General features: G+C 43.5%; 1 protein-coding gene across 1 annotated transcript; it reads left to right on the top strand.

Annotated features, from left to right (window-relative positions):
- The first annotated feature begins 3,745 nt into the window (after window positions 1-3,745).
- Window positions 3,746-16,049, top strand: kitb (KIT proto-oncogene, receptor tyrosine kinase b). The gene is made up of 21 exons (XM_028977850.1): window positions 3,746-4,080; window positions 5,461-5,721; window positions 5,823-6,107; window positions 6,188-6,327; window positions 6,639-6,807; window positions 7,181-7,367; window positions 7,571-7,686; window positions 7,785-7,899; window positions 8,288-8,469; window positions 9,442-9,548; window positions 9,732-9,858; window positions 10,195-10,299; window positions 10,379-10,489; window positions 13,230-13,368; window positions 13,487-13,548; window positions 13,684-13,784; window positions 13,871-13,993; window positions 14,124-14,235; window positions 14,406-14,505; window positions 14,738-14,843; window positions 14,954-16,049. Exons 1-21 carry the CDS (start codon window positions 4,026-4,028, stop codon window positions 15,119-15,121), a joined length of 2,871 nt encoding a protein of 956 aa, XP_028833683.1. The 5' UTR covers window positions 3,746-4,025; the 3' UTR covers window positions 15,122-16,049.
- Window positions 16,050-16,054: the final 5 nt, after the last annotated feature.

The raw sequence follows: 16,054 nt of genomic DNA, 5'->3' as shown, positions 1-16,054 counted from the left end.
ACCACTAGGGGGATTTGGCTGCACAGACTGTGTCCATGTGAACTGAACTGACAATGAGTGTGAAATCTACATTTTACAGCCAAATACATAGCAGTATTGCTGGCAAATATTTGGGGCATATTGCATCAAATTTAAATAAACAGTGAGACTATCACATTTTGCTAATTTGTTAATAGTTTTTTGAGGGTTGGAGCCAAAACCTAAAATGTTCTCTTCACATCATTGACCATAATTGATTTGTCCATATTTTAGGGTCTCCGGTGCTAAAGTCTCTAACTGCTTAGGTAATCGGTGTATTGACCTGAAGTGCCTAAAACATTTGCACAGTACTATGTGTTCACTGCATCTTCGTCATTAGCCATTCATTACAGCACAATCAGGATCTGCAGAGGGCTCGCTGGGGAGTCGTTCACGGCGCTGTTACTGCCCACGTCGTCAGAATAATGCAGCACGAAGTAATTGGTGTTGTGGCTGGTTATGGAATTTACAGCTCTGGGTTTAATGCACGCCAGGATATAAACGCAGGTGAGAGCTGTGAGAGCTGCCTTACATGCGCTCAGGCATGTTGTGCAGGAGATGCAGCAATGCAACTTTCAACCTAACCCCCCCCTGCTTTATGGCTGGACCAGCGGCTTCACCCTCAGAGTGCATAAGACTTAATGCAGTTTTGGAACCGTAATGCGGTAAATCAAACAATAAACAATAACGAACAGCTCAACTGTCAAACTGTCACTTTGATTACCAGCTTTATCAAATATATAACGCTTTAAGAATAAACACTGCTAAAGTCTATATGTGACATTTACTTGAACCCCTTGAGCTTTTCTCATATTGCAAAAACGTACTGTCACAACCGAGAACTGGAGAGGGAACGAAGAGGCTGGACATCGGGAACAATGGGAAAAGGCCGAAGGAAATGGCACAAGGGCCAAAAACAAACCCACGGGCAAGTGGCGACTGCCAGAACAGAAAGCAAATGCATAGTGGAACGTAAGGTAAGTTTACGCAACAGATGAATGCAGCCGCGTCGTCCTAATGGCCCCTGCTCAGGAAGCCTCTGGTGGGAGCGGTCAGGACCCGTTGATCAGCCGTACGAGTGGCAGCTGCGTGGGCACGGCCCCTGGGCGCCAAACATACTTTACATATTTGATGGGCTCATGCACTCGTCTTCAAATATGTCCAATTTAAGGCTTACAGGTACAACAAAATCAATATCTTTAACAGCCTGGTCACTTGATTTATTTTAAAAGGTCTTTTCTTTGTGTCATGATCCGGACCGGCAGGGGTTACTACGGATCCGGGGTCCGGACCGGAGTTTCATGTTCGTCCTGTGTAATGTTGCCTGATCGTGTTCACCTGGTGTATATTTATATAATTGTATAAAACTATCCTGTCCGTGTCTGTTCGCCGTCGGTGCGTGTTTATGTTCCCCTGTCTTGTGTATTTTATACTAAACCCCTGTCCTGTGATCGTGCAAATGCGTCCTTCTTCATCGCCCACCCGTGACACTTTGTTAAAACTAGGACTTAGGTACCACTGTATTGTCTAAATGAGCAAAACTGCAGCGAGGTTAAATGAGTTCATGAAGTTGAGATGCTCAGAGTTAGAGTGATGCTCAGGGTTCGAACACAAGAACACTTAAAACCCACAGACGTGGTTCCTACATAAACATCAATCATATTATTATGGGATGCGAGACCAAATGGCCATCATGTCCAACATGCCATACTGTGCAGTCAGCGAAAGCTGTAGTGGAGGACTTTCATACGATTATCAGAAGCCCCAATCACTGATGTGTGTGGGCTGCATCAGGGACTGCTGGGGTTCAATATTAATGCCCTGAGCTCAATAGAGGCAGCACTCCAGCACAGCTTGTGTGTAACTGTACCTCTATAATGCTCCTGTCTAATCTAAAATCAATCATACAGATGTTTAAAGTGTTATTTCTGACTCTTTCTTTTCATTTAAGAAGCGGCACAGCCCCCTCCGGCTTTTAGGGGGCTTTATTTTAAAGGGTCTAAAACATGAGATAAAAGAAACGATAGCTCATGAAGAATCACTGATTCAATCAATAACTGCGAACATGCCTACTACTGGCAATTCTAATGTCAAATTCTTGTAAAGAACATAACACAAGATGCATAACTGAATAAAATCTGCTATGAAAATTATGTTCACTCACTGTCCAACAGACAGACAGGGAGGATATTAACCATTTTGGAACAAATTTTTAAGTGTGATGCTCATTATCTTGGGTTTCAGCCGCAGAGAGTGGCCATATCATTACAACAGATGGAACAAAGCGTAGATCAAGAGCAAAGCACCAGTCACATGGCCCATGAGTAAATAATAAAAATGAAGACTTATTTTAAACACAACCATGAAATAACACCAAACGGACCTTCTATAAACCAGCAAACCTAAAATTAACCAAATATCAATGCATGTTGTTTGACCACAATGGCCATTTATGGGCATTAATTTCAGTCTTTACAGCCATAAAATGTGAAATGACTTGTATGTATGTGACTAATTATAGTTATTGATATTTTGTAGAGGGAAGTGAAATCGATGTCTCTAACTGGTTAATATTATTGTGCAGCATGTACACATATTGTGTCTGAAACTGCAGCCATGCGAAGAGCTTTGCAGTATTGAACCGCAGCCATGTAATTCAGCCACTCATCTCATTAGAGATGCGCTTTTGTACTTAGACAAAAGCACTGAGCCCCCTAACCCCCCCCTACACACACACACACACACACTTTATCAAAAGTCAAGGCATGACTTGACTTAGGGCACTATGAAACTATGGGATATGTGGGAGAACTGAGCAAAAAATGTTAAAATGCATTTTATACCAGATGACCCTAATTTTGCCTGAGCAATACAGACAAATGATCTTTTCTTTCTTCTGCCATGTGTTTTACAATTATAGAAACCCACACACATACACACACACACACACAGACACAAATATCCATCCATCAGCATCCAGCCATTAGCCCTTTGGAGCGGAGACTCCGTGTCCATCGGACTGCAGCCTTGGCCGAGCCCCTCGGCCGTCCGTCTGTCCGCAGGGGAGTGAGTCAGGCTGCGGAGGGGAGGACTCAAGGTGAGTCATCCCTCGCCGGCCGTCCATCAATAATGCACGCGCTCGCTGTAACTTACACCCCCCTTCCCCGCGCCGTGTTTACAGTCTGCAGCAGATGGAGACCTGGGTGGGGACTCAGGAGGCCCTGCATTCACAGAAGCACCGGGCGTGCGTTCGTCGGTGAGAATTGTGCGAGTGGCAGGGCCGGGGGAAGGACCGCATGTTCCCATGGCTTGTTGTTCAGTGTCCTGCTCATGATGCTGGTGCAGCAGACGCTTTTGCACAACTCTGCGCTCAGGGCGTGTGCTGACAACGTCAAACTTTTCACCCCCGTCACACAACAGACACAATATTTGTGATTTGTGAACACTTTCTGATTGTTAAGACACTCGCTCATCCCCTCAAAAGCCCAGAGGGGCAGCGAGGCTTCCGTGTGACAGAGCGCAGCTCTTTTTGGTCACATGAGGAAACAAGAAGGCTGATTCATCCCTAAAACTCAATGTCATCTTTATTCAGAACCCCTAAGGTCAGAGGAGGGGGGGTCACACGCACATCGCACATACATAACACAGACAGAACATAAATTCAAGCACAAAGACACACTGATCTTCACTCAAATAAACACAGAACTTGTGCGCATAGAAAGAGAGAAATAAAGTCTGATTCATCACATTACCGCTCATATGCAGCAATATTGATTACAGTGGAGATTGAAATCGAGAGCGAGGGAAGATTTGAGCCAAACTGTTCCCCACTTAACCAAATTAGGGCCATTTTGACGCCAAGAGGCAGTTCGGGGTTTCCTGTAAGTGGAGGAGCGGGGACGCAGGCGGCGCTGCGCCTTTAAGACGCTCGTCGCGTAACGTCGCGCCGCCGGGACGCCGGGACGCAGCGGGTCATTCGCTCCCCGGACGCGCGCCGAGAGGTCGGGATGGGACACGCCTGGTTCTTCTCCGCATCCTGCCTGCTGTTTACCTCAATTACAGGTACGTACTTACATTTAATTAACAACCGTCGACGCAGCGTTTTTTACATCAGTCAACCACAGATGTAAAATTGTGGCTAGATGTAATAATGTAATAATAATAATAATAATAATAATAATAATAATATTTGAATGGGTGATTGTTGTAGAGCTTGTTCAGTTTTATTGTCAGTGAGATCATCATCCACTTTCCTCTCTTTGTGTGCGACTTGCTAACCCCTGCGGGGTTAAGAGTTTACTCCACACGTTCATGTTCATACGTGGTCCATGTTTATTTATTGTTTTATATATATATATATATATATATATATATATATATATATATATATATATATATATATATAGTTGTTATTATTATTAATAATTATTATTTTGGATGCGGAGTGTCGCGTTGTGGAGGTATGCTGCTGCGTGACTCCTGGAGGACCAACAGGTGCGGGACAGGGTGTCTGTGGAATTAATAATGCATCTACACCGCGAATCTGATTTCATGTTTAAAGTACACAGCGTTGGACGTGTGTGTGTGTGTGTGTGGGGGGGGGGGGGGGTGTGTTAGGGATAGGGATCGGAGTTAATATGTTAAAATCGTCGTGGGGATTTTTTTTCTATTATTAACTGTAATAAAAGTAGTCCAGTCCTGTCCCGAGCCCCTCCGGTTGTTTTCCTTATTTGCATATCTGGGCGTAGCGCGCGCTGCTTCCCGTTTTCTTTCTGCACCGACAGGCCCGCAAAATCCCCCCCAAACAGCAGTGACGTCACACCCGCACCCCTCCGCCGGGAGAGACAGTTACAGCCTGCGGGATATTTGTTTTCCCGGGAATCCGGAGGGTTATGCAAATGCGCGCAGTTCCGCAGGAGTCGGATCACGAGTGGGGACCGTGTTCCCCACTCAGCCTTCTTATTACGGCGCACGATGGAGACTTGTATTTAAGGAAATAAACAAGTGACCTGGCTGAAAACATTTACATTTAAGGCATTTGGCAGACGCATGTATCCAGAGCGACTTAATCAGTAGTTACAGGGACAGTCCCCCTGGAGACACTCAGGGTTAAGTGTCTTGCTCAGGGACACAATGGTAGTAAGTGGGATTTGAACCTGGGTCTTCTGGTTCGTAGGCGAGTGTGTTACCCACTAGGCCACTACCACCCACCACCAGACATACTTATCCAGAGCGACTTACAACGTGCTTCCATGGTACCATCGATGAAGTGATCAATTGTGGTTCACTAGGACCCCCAACTATGAATACATTTTTTTATTCACTATGTTGTAGTGAATAAAAACTCTTCTTCTGAAACATGATATTAATAAACGCTTGTTTTTGTACAGCAGCGGTTTACGTTTATGGATTAAGTGCATCTTGTTTTTTTTGGTGACTCAGGCTGGGCCGGACCAGTGATCACCCCGGCCCTTCCTGAACTGGTGGTCTTGAAAGGTAGTCAACTGCTGCTCCGTTGCCATGACGACCAGGAGGGCGTGGTCAAATGGCAGAGGGAGAAGGGCCGGAGGATCGAGGGCGAGGCGGAGGAGAGTGGAGCCGCCTTCATCACCGTCACCTCGGCACAAGTCCAGCACATGGGCCGCTACACCTGCCGAAACCTCCAAACACGCAACCTGAGCTCCATATATGTTTACGTAAAAGGTGTGCGTGTGTCTGATTGGCCAGAATTTGCCCTGGTGCTGCAGAACATCGCACGTTTAAAAGGATTGGTAAAAACGGCCTGTTCTTTCTCACCGTCTCAGACTCTGAGAATGTGTTCCTGCGCTCCATGGTTAATGACCTTCTGGTGCGTGAGGGGGAGTCCTACACGCTGCCTTGCCTGGTTACCGATCCGGCGGTCCGCCATTTGAGCCTCCACACCTGCGGTGGGGAGCCCCTCCCACCTGACCTCACCTACACCGCCAGCCACCAGAGGGGCGTGTTCATCGCCAACATCAGCAAAGGGCACGAGGGCTGCTACATCTGCAGCGGGCAGCTCAACGAGGGCACGGTGAAGTCCAGCCAGTACATCCTCAATGTGCTGCACGGTGAGGGCAACACAGGGAGGACGCGCCGGAAGCTTCTGTCCACCTTCTGTTGAACGAATGTTAACCATTTCTGTCCTCAGTTCCAGAAAGGCCACCCAACATCACTCTGTCCAGGAGAGAAAACGTCATTCTGACCAAAGGCCAAGAGTTTGAATTGATCTGCAGTACAGCCAACGTGAACTATGACTTCCACGTGAAATGGAACTTGCCAAAGGATGCCGTGAGTTGCCAGTTGTGTTTTCCTATACGTCTTGGACTAGGCGACTTTACTCAGATGACACAATTGTCCCCAGGATTTATTCAATATGCCATAATGACCTTTGTTTTCATGTATCAATTATACTTTATTCATACAGCACCTTTAGTGCACTAAGCCATTGCACATTAAGCACATCAGAGAAAAAAATCATGCTTATCATATGATTTAGTAGACTAGCGCTGATGAACGTGTGACGATGAACGCGTGTTAATGCAGGATAACTGTATAAACCTGACATGTGCGTTTCACACGCCTCTGTCGTCTGTGACTAGATCGCGCTTGAAAGGCATTCATCAAATATCCAGCCCGGGTCTCGCAGCTATCACCGCTCAGCTACACTGAGGATCAAGTCGGCGACGGTGACCGATTCGGGGGTGTACCGATGTGAAGCGCGAAACGAGAGGGGCACGACTACTGCAGATGTTCGGTTGGATGTTTATGGTGAGACAAGAGCTCCATGACTGACTTTACTCTCTTCTTCTTTTTAGGGTGACCACATTTTTTGATTGCACATCTGATGCATCATCTGAATTGACTCTGTCCATCTCTGGACAGGATGAATTCATGTCATAGGTCAGGCCCACACAAGAAATAAATCAAATTCAGCTCCATTAACTGCGTTAATCTTTATTTTAACATATAGCATATTTATAGATTAATCACAGCAATTAATTTTGGCAATGAGAATTATATTATTGATTAATATAACAACATAACAACATGGCAAAGGCAAACACAATGCTGGTCATCTGTGTCTGATAACCAGCAGGGTGTTGCCAGTTTAACTGGATTTTGTCCGTATTTGCTCCCTCAGAGCGCGGTTTCATCACGCTGAACGATCCGGAGGAGGCGGTGTTCCGCGTGCGCGAGGGGGACAGCCTGAGCCTGAAGGTACAGCTGGAGGCGTACCCATCTCCCACGGCTCTGTCTTGGGCTTACCAGGGCGTGGCGCTCAAAAACACCTCCGAACACATAATCACTGCACACAGGCATGGATACAGGTGTGTGAATACATATTGCACTTTCTGAAGTAACCATGGATACCCATTTCTGTTTATATTACCATTCAAGTACCATACTGGCATGAATTAAATATTCGCTTATTAGATACATAGTCCTAATCGTGCCAACGTGGTATATACAATTTTAGAAGAAGATAAAGGTTCAGTATGACATGTAGTACAATGAGGCTTCTGTGTTAAAGGTGTACGAGCGAGCTGAGGCTAGTCCGTGTTCATGGCTTTGAAGGCGGCATATACACCTTCCTGGCCCATCACAAAGATGCTACCGTCAACCAGTCCTTCTCTGTCCATGTCATTTGTAAGTGCTAATATTTGCAAAGTTCACTTATTTACACAGAGAGCGCACATCCTTCAAGGAGTGGCACCCTCCATGTGAATTATCACTGTCTCTCCCAGGCAAACCAGTTATAGTTCATCACGAGGGCCCGGTTAATGGACAGGTACGGTGTGTTGCCTCAGGATATCCCGCCCCGAAAATCTCCTGGTACTACTGTGAGCCCCCACACACTCGGTACGTGAAAATGTGTCCGTTAGAAGCAGACAGCAGTGAGGCTGCAGGAAGATTTAGTGCTGTGGTTGAGAACAGGCAGGAGGTTGAAGTTGGGCTTCGAGCCAGAAATGTTTCATGTCTATAAACCCTGTGTACAGTAACATCAAGATCTCTTCAAATAACTGTATAACTTGTTTCATATTTTGTTTCTGTTCATGGCTAAAACATAATGCATAATTACTGTTATATACACCTTTAGATAACATTCTGGAACATTCTAATAATATAGTGAAACTGTGTAATTATACGTTTCATTTTTTTTTTTTTTACATGCCTTTCATTGCCTTGTGCATGTAGCTATGACCTTTATTTTAAAATCTCACTGGACTGTGTTCCCCCTGCAATGTAGGTGCTCGCTGCTGCTTAATGCCACAGAGGAGGAAGAGGCTGCCATGGTAACAGTGTCCGGTTCAGACTTCGGGAGAAGTCAGGTTGAGAGCCGACTGAACATCAGTAGAGGGAACTACAACACTCTGGAGTGTGTGGCCACAACTGAGGGAGAGGAGGTGTACACACTGTTCTCTATCAGCGGTAAAACACCCACACACTTCATAAATGTGTAAATTTAGCCCCGTTCCTTCATTTTTATCTTAAATTGTAATTATTCCTTTCCTTATTCCTTTTCCATTTAAAATATAATTGTTTGCAACACTGTTGAGAAGTTTGGGGTCATTTAGAAATGTCCTTGTTTGTCCATAAACAAACAGAGCATCCATTGGACCTCACCTAAGATCTTCTACATGTGTGCAGATATTCCATGATTAACAGCCAATTTGACCAATTTGATATATTTTTAAGGCAACAAACAATTGTTTTCCCATACAAAAAATATAAATTAGAACGTATGACCGTAGAACACAAGTTTTGTTAGGACAAACACACAGTGCCTTTCCTTTTCCTTTCTGTTCCGTTGACAAAGATTCTCATAATCCCATGCGATGTCCATATTAATCCCTTTACAACATAAACAGCAGCTGCTGACACTGACAGCACTGTGCTGTGTAACTGTTTCTGGCAGGCGGGCATGAGTGTGAGCGGACAGATTGGGAGGAATTATTTTTTGCTGCGTCTGCAGATCAGGGATTAAAACACAGATTATTTCTCTACCAGCAACAGCAGAGGTTACTGAGGCCATGTAAACAACGCACCACGTCCTACTCTGCCTCCCACTGGCGCAGCTGTCGTCTAAGAAAAACCAGAAAAGAAAGTATACTTCAGCGGACTGGGGTGCCGCGTCATTTTCTAACAGGAACAGGCTAACTGGCGTACATCCTGTAGACAAAGTGCAGATAAGGGGAGAATCAGATATAACAGACTGTTCTGTTATAATTCTGCTCAGAAATTCAACCTACAGCTTAATTTGGTAATGATGCAATATAGGTAAAAAAAAAGAACCCCCAGACCCAGTCGTTCGGCTAATAATGAATGGTTTTAGGATTTGATCGGTAAAGTTCCCTCTTTGGGCTCCTGGTAATCGCTGTGTGCGTGTGTTTTTTGTTGTAGAGCGCACAGTGCCTCACAGGCTCTTCACCCCTCTGCTGATGGGTGTTGTGAGTGCTGCAGCTCTATTAAGCTTCATACTGGTGGTGCTGCTATACAAATATGCACAGGTAACACAGACCATGCATGCGAGCAAACTGAATGCAGTTAACATAAAACTGTTAACATAAAACTGTTACCAACATTTGTAAAAAGTATAAATGCATTACAACAAAACGTTCATTTCTTCCAGTATAGCACTGTCTTGAGAGCCCCTTCCTCACCAACAGCACCTATCATGTTTCTGTTCACAGAAGCCCAAGTATCAGATTCACTGGAAGGTGATTGAGAGTATCCATGGGAACAACTATATTTACATAGACCCCACCCAGCTGCCCTATGACCCAAAGTGGGAGTTCCCTCGTGAGAGGTTGCGCTTTGGTAAGCAGGGCAGCTCGTGGCACAGCGGATGATTTTATGTGTGATCATTTTGTGTCTCCTGTTTGTGGGACATTGAACCAGCACAACATATACATCAACATTCATTTCTTATATAGCCCATAATCACATACAGTATGTCTCAATGGGCCCTACAGTTGACAAACCAGAGATTAATGAATAATATCGCTGCTGTCTGTAAATAAAGTACCAGCGACTATAAATCCTATATCTGTGTTCATAATGCACATTTTTGCATGATTCCTTGTAGAATAATTGGAAATATTGCATAAGGGATGTAGAAATGGCAAATTTTAACATGGGTCTGTGTGTGTACAGGAAAGGTCTTGGGTTCGGGAGCCTTTGGTAAAGTGGTTCAAGCCACGGCATATGGACTCCTATCTCCAGACTCAGTCACAACAGTAGCTGTGAAGATGCTGAAGCGTAAGTGTCTCTGTTAAACCGTTGAAATTGCACACAGAAAAATTGCATACGCGTGTCACACACGCTAGTCTTTCCACAGCTAGCGCCCACTCCACTGAGAAGGAGGCTTTGATGTCGGAACTGAAGGTCCTCAGTTACATTGGGAACCATGTGAACATTGTGAACCTGATGGGAGCGTGCACTTTGGGAGGTAAGAGGTTTACTTGCCTGAAACCATAGTGAGGTTAAACAAGGTTATGTAAATGACATGCATCAGTGTTGCCTCCACCTTTTGCCCAGACATCCCAAGAAAATTTGTGTTTGTGTCACCTTCCTAACCTCATTTTATATGTCATCGTCATCAAGTATGTGGAATAAGGTGGTAGTAGCCTAGTCTGTAACACACTCGCCTATGAACCAGAAGATCCCGGTTCAAATTCCACTTACTACCATTGTGTCCCTGAGCAAGACACTTAACCCTGAGTGTCTCCAGGGGGGGACTGTCCCTGTAACTACCGAATGTAAGTCGCTCTGGATAAGGGTGTCTGATAAATGCCGTAAATGTAAATGTAATGCAAATGCGCAACATTAGAGCTCACTACAAAAGTTCATATCTCTCCCAAAACTAGTCAAAATGGCTATATGTTTTGTCACTGTGGAAGAAATCTAACCAAATACAATTATGTATAAAACTGAAACAAAGGATTTTACAGTAAGAACGGCTGTGGTGGCCAGCCGGCCAAGGAAGTGGACCCATAATCAGAAGGTTGATGGTTCAAACCAAACTGCTAAGATGCCACACACAATAAATGCAGAGGACACATTTCACTGTGTGCACTGGGTGCTGTGTCACATGTGACAATTAATCACTTTCAAGCAGCCTCCAAACTTTTTGAATTTATCAGGAATTTATGAATTGTCAAATGTTCCAAGAAATTCATTTATAGTGTTCATGGGATTATGTTCTTGACTATTTTTGACAATTGATCAGACTATGCTGCATATGATGACTTACACAATGAAACCATGCTGACAGGTTTTGGAGAGAACAACAATTAGGCTGAGAATTAACTAATGAGTTTAGATCAGCAAGATCTATTTGGAAAATGTGCTAAATGTGTCCTCATTGTGCTCACTGAAGCATACTTGTACATAACCATTTGCAAAGATGAACTGAGACACTTGAGACATGTACTAAGACGTTTGCAAGTTGATGAAATCTATGAGAAATGCAATTCTGTTATGAACAATTGCAAGGTGGTTTGGAGATGTGTTATTTTGAGAATTCCCTTTGTTTCAAGAAATGAGCCAAACCGTTGGAGTAAAACTGTAAGTCTGCTGGTTCAGGATTTGGGGCTCCTCTGATTGTGCATGGCAGTGTGTAGTGTGCGTCCTGTGCGTTGGGGATAAATAACAGTCATTGTGGGTAATTGGATATGTAATATATTTCAAATGTTTCCGTGTTCTAATGTTTCTTCTTGCTCTGGGTTATCACCAACTTCCACCACTGTAGTTTACTTTAAGCCCAGCGAGGAAACCTGTTCAGCAGGTTCCAAATTATTTGTAAAGGGTGTAGAGGTACCGTGTTGGCATGTTTTAGGATGTGGCGTTATTTTTCCGTTAGATTAGAATCAGAAGAGGCAAAATAAACACCAAAGTATTATATTTCCTTTTCGCCCCTTTCCTTATGTCTCACCCCACACTGTTGAAACCAAAAGTTTACATACACTGTATAAAAACTCTCATATTAAATCATATAAAACCCTTGTTTTTTCCCGAAAAAAAAAATTATTTGCTAAATGTCAAAATAATGTGTGAGAGAATTTTTTATTACTTTCTTCAAACTTGACGCAAACACTTTGGGTATCCTTCCACAAGCATCACAATATTTTAATGGAATTTTGGCCCATTCCTCCAGAACTGGTGTAATTGAGTCAGGTTTGTAGGCTGCACACGTCTTTTCAGCTCTGACCACAAATTTTCTAAGCGATTGAGATCAGGACTTTGTGATGGCCACTCAAAAACATTGACTTTGTTGTCCTTAAGCCACTTTGTAACCAATTTTGCAATATGCTTATGGTCACTGTCCATTTGAAAGACCCATTTGCGCCCAGTCTTTAACTTCCTGGCTGCTGTCTTGAGATGCTGCTTCAATATTTCAACATACTGTTCTTTCTTCATGATGCCATCTATTTTGTGAAGTGCACCAGTCCCTCCTGCATCAAAACACCCCCACAACATGATGCTGCCACCACCGTATTTCTCAGGCTTGAAGGCTTCTCCCTTTTTCCTCCAATTATGACTATGGTCATTATGGCCAAACAGTTCAATTTTTGTTTAGTCAGACCACAGGACATGTCTCCAGAAATTAGGGTCTTTGTCACCTTTAGGAATCTGGAAATTGCTCCCAAAGATGAAACAGTCTTGTGGAGGTCCACAATTCTCTTCCTGATGTCTTGGCTGATTTCTTTAGACTTTCCCATGGTGTCACAAAAGGAAGCAGTGTGTTGAGGTGTGCCTTTAAATACATCCACAGATGTGCCTCCAATCAACTCGAGTGGTGTCAGTTAACCCATCACATGCTTCCAAATCCATGACATCATAATCGGGGCAAAATAGTTTAAAGGCATAGTAACCTTAGTGTATGTAAACTTTCATTTTGAAGAAAGTAATAAAAATCTCAAAAAAATTCACACATTATTTTGACATTTAGCAAATCGAAATTATTTTGGGAATCGGAAAGGGCCTAAAACTGAAAGGGTTTTGTATGATTTAATATCAGACAGTAAGAAATGTGTCTTTTTATGCAGCGTATGTAAACTTATGGTTTCAGCTGTATTAACCCCATATTCAAGCCAGATAAAGAAATAAAGGAAAGAGAAGTAGGACAATTACATTGCTGTAAACTTGCACTCTTATTTTGGTGGTTTTTTTTTTTTTTTGCTTCCCAGGACCACTCCTTGTGATTACGGAATACTGTTGCTATGGTGACCTTTTGAATTTTCTGCGCCGGAAAAGGGATGAGTTTTTCAGTCTGAAAACTGGGGATGGATATTACAAGAACATCCTGAGCCAGCCTCAGCCATTGAGGTGAGGGCCAGCCAGAGCAGGACAGAACTTTAGTGTAGTGTACATCATCATGCTTGTGCTGTCCAGGAGCAACTTCTCTATGTTTTGTTTGTTTTTCGTGTGTATTTCATGAATTTAGGGATGGGAATGATAATGGCTACATGCCCATGAGGTCCTATCAGAGGAAATCCAACCTGTCTGGTAAGCACAAGTAAAGAACACTTGATTTATTTACTTCTAGTAAATAAACTCCAATCTCAATCGAAGTCGATTTACATTCTCATGCAACTCAACAAAGATGAGGTGATATAACATAACCTCTTCTTCCTCCAACAGACTGCTGTAGTGGAAAAGATGACCTATCTCTGGACACCGAAGACCTTCTAAGCTTCTCCTATCAAGTAGCCAGAGGCATGGAGTTCCTCACCTCCAAAAATGTAAGGATGTGGCTCTTCATGTGTGAAGGAGTTAAGAACAGCATGGTCGCTGCAGTAAATGTATTTTACTTGAGTGTGCGCTTCAGTGCATCCACAGAGACCTGGCAGCCAGGAACGTCCTACTGACTCAGGGAAGAGTAACAAAGATCTGTGACTTTGGTCTTGCCCGAGATATCACGACTGACTCCAGCTATGTTCTCAAGGGCAATGTGAGTGAGAGCCTAATGCAAGCATTCAACTTCAGTCTAGTCACCCTTAGCCCAAAAGCATCTTGCATGCAGCAACATTAAAATTTTGTGGAATTTTTCAATTTTTTTCTTTATTGTTCTTCATGTGCAGGCGCGTCTTCCTGTGAAGTGGATGTCCCCAGAGAGCCTCTTTGAATGTGTGTACACATTTGAGAGTGATGTCTGGTCCTATGGCATTCTTCTCTGGGAGATCTTCTCTCTGGGTAGGTGTCTACAGAATTTTGCTATTGGTACAGGAGCACCAAACGAATTCAATTTGAACTGTAGCCACAAACCACTGTGTACAAACCCCCCCCCCCCAAAACAAACGTATTTGTGCTCAGGACCTGTTAACCATACTTATCTCTGGCACTTTACTGTGTTCCTTGTGTAGGCAACAGCCCCTACCCAGGTATTCCAGTGGACATTACTTTTTACAGGATGATTCAGGATGGGTATAGGATGACTGAGCCAGAGTTTGCACCCAGTGAAATGTAAGGAATAATACCTTAATAATAACAATACCAATAAACTTGACAATTGTAGCAGTGGTTGCTATCCCTCTCCTTGGCTGAAGTTCCATCAGACTGTTAGGGCTGGGATCCTCTATACATAATACTGAAAGTTGAAAAAAAGAATTACATACATGTGTATTTCACATGTAAATGGTGTGATAAATGGTGGTGGTCCTGCAGAATGTAAAACCGGTATCATTTGTTCCATTAGATATGAACTGATGAGGAACTGTTGGAACACAGATCCTCTCAAAAGGCCATCATTCAAGAAACTGGTGGAGAGGACAGAAAATCTGCTATCAGAGCACACCAAACATGTATGAAGCTGCAAATCAAGTTCTTGTTTTTGGCAAATATATACTACTTATGAATATGTATGTTCTAATGTACTCGTTCTAAAATTTGTGTAACAACATCTTGTTACTAGGTCTATCTGAATGTGAGCAGTAGCAGTGACAGCAGCAGTGAACCAGGGGCTCCTCCAGACCAGGAAAGGGCACCATCAACGAGGCTGAGCTCCATCAGCAGCACCACCGCCCCAACTCAGCCACTACTGTCCAGCAACGATGTCTTCACGGAGTATGAGACCATCTGAAGTGTCTCGGCTAATGATAATTCCACCACCTGAGGCATAGCGAGATCAACCAAACTTAACTAACGTCACACGCAGCGAAAATCACAGCTTAACCGTTGTTAGTAAGGTCAAATGATTCGAACTTCTTACTAGTGTAGTGCCGGGGAAGCCCATGTTTGTGGAAAACCCACCAACTGTGATTTTGTGCATTTGTGCCTAGACAGACATTTCAGCAGTGTGTATACTTCTGCTTTGGTCAGTAAATTAAAGCTCCACAAGCCATTTTGTTCAGCCATTAGGGTCTGGAAGAATGCATTGGTCTCCTTTGTCTGCTCCACGGTCCATGCCTTGTCAAAAGACCATTTTGCCATTCTGGCTGTGCATGTGTTTACTTCATTGAGCCAAACCACAAGTGCATCTGCCTTATTGACTCGTTCTCCCGTTGTGGCTCAGCAAAGTCAGCGTTCACCTGCTTTGCATGGCCTTTGTCTCGACTTGTGTACTTGCCCCACCTTAGCGGTGAATAAGAATGCCTTTGTGCTTCTTAAACTGTGGCTGGAATCCATTTCAAAGCATTGATCAGTGTGGTATCTGAAGTGTGCAGACTGCTGAGCAAGCATTATCCAAAGATGACATCCATTACATGATCAGTAATAACATACATCCTCTGTGTGGTCAGTAGATCATAGAATGATAGATCAGAGACGTTTTGTCTTGTACAGATGACATCATCTGAAAGTTAGCACTTGTGTACAGACCCTTGTATTACTTTAGGTTACGGAAGTGTTCAGTGGAACAGTTTGAAATTAACATGATGTAAATGTACATATTTCTAGTATATAATCATCATGTATGTACAGATGGGTTTTACTTACTGTAGTTGTTGAATTTTTGGTAAAGTCTTTGCAGTTTTCATAAAGTTGACTGATTAAAGATGAAACAAATGTGATTTAT

The sequence above is a fragment of the Denticeps clupeoides genome, chromosome 4, assembly GCF_900700375.1.
Source record: "Denticeps clupeoides chromosome 4, fDenClu1.1, whole genome shotgun sequence".
NCBI lineage: Eukaryota > Metazoa > Chordata > Actinopteri > Clupeiformes > Denticipitidae > Denticeps > Denticeps clupeoides.
This window is presented reverse-complemented; position numbering and strand designations above follow the sequence as displayed.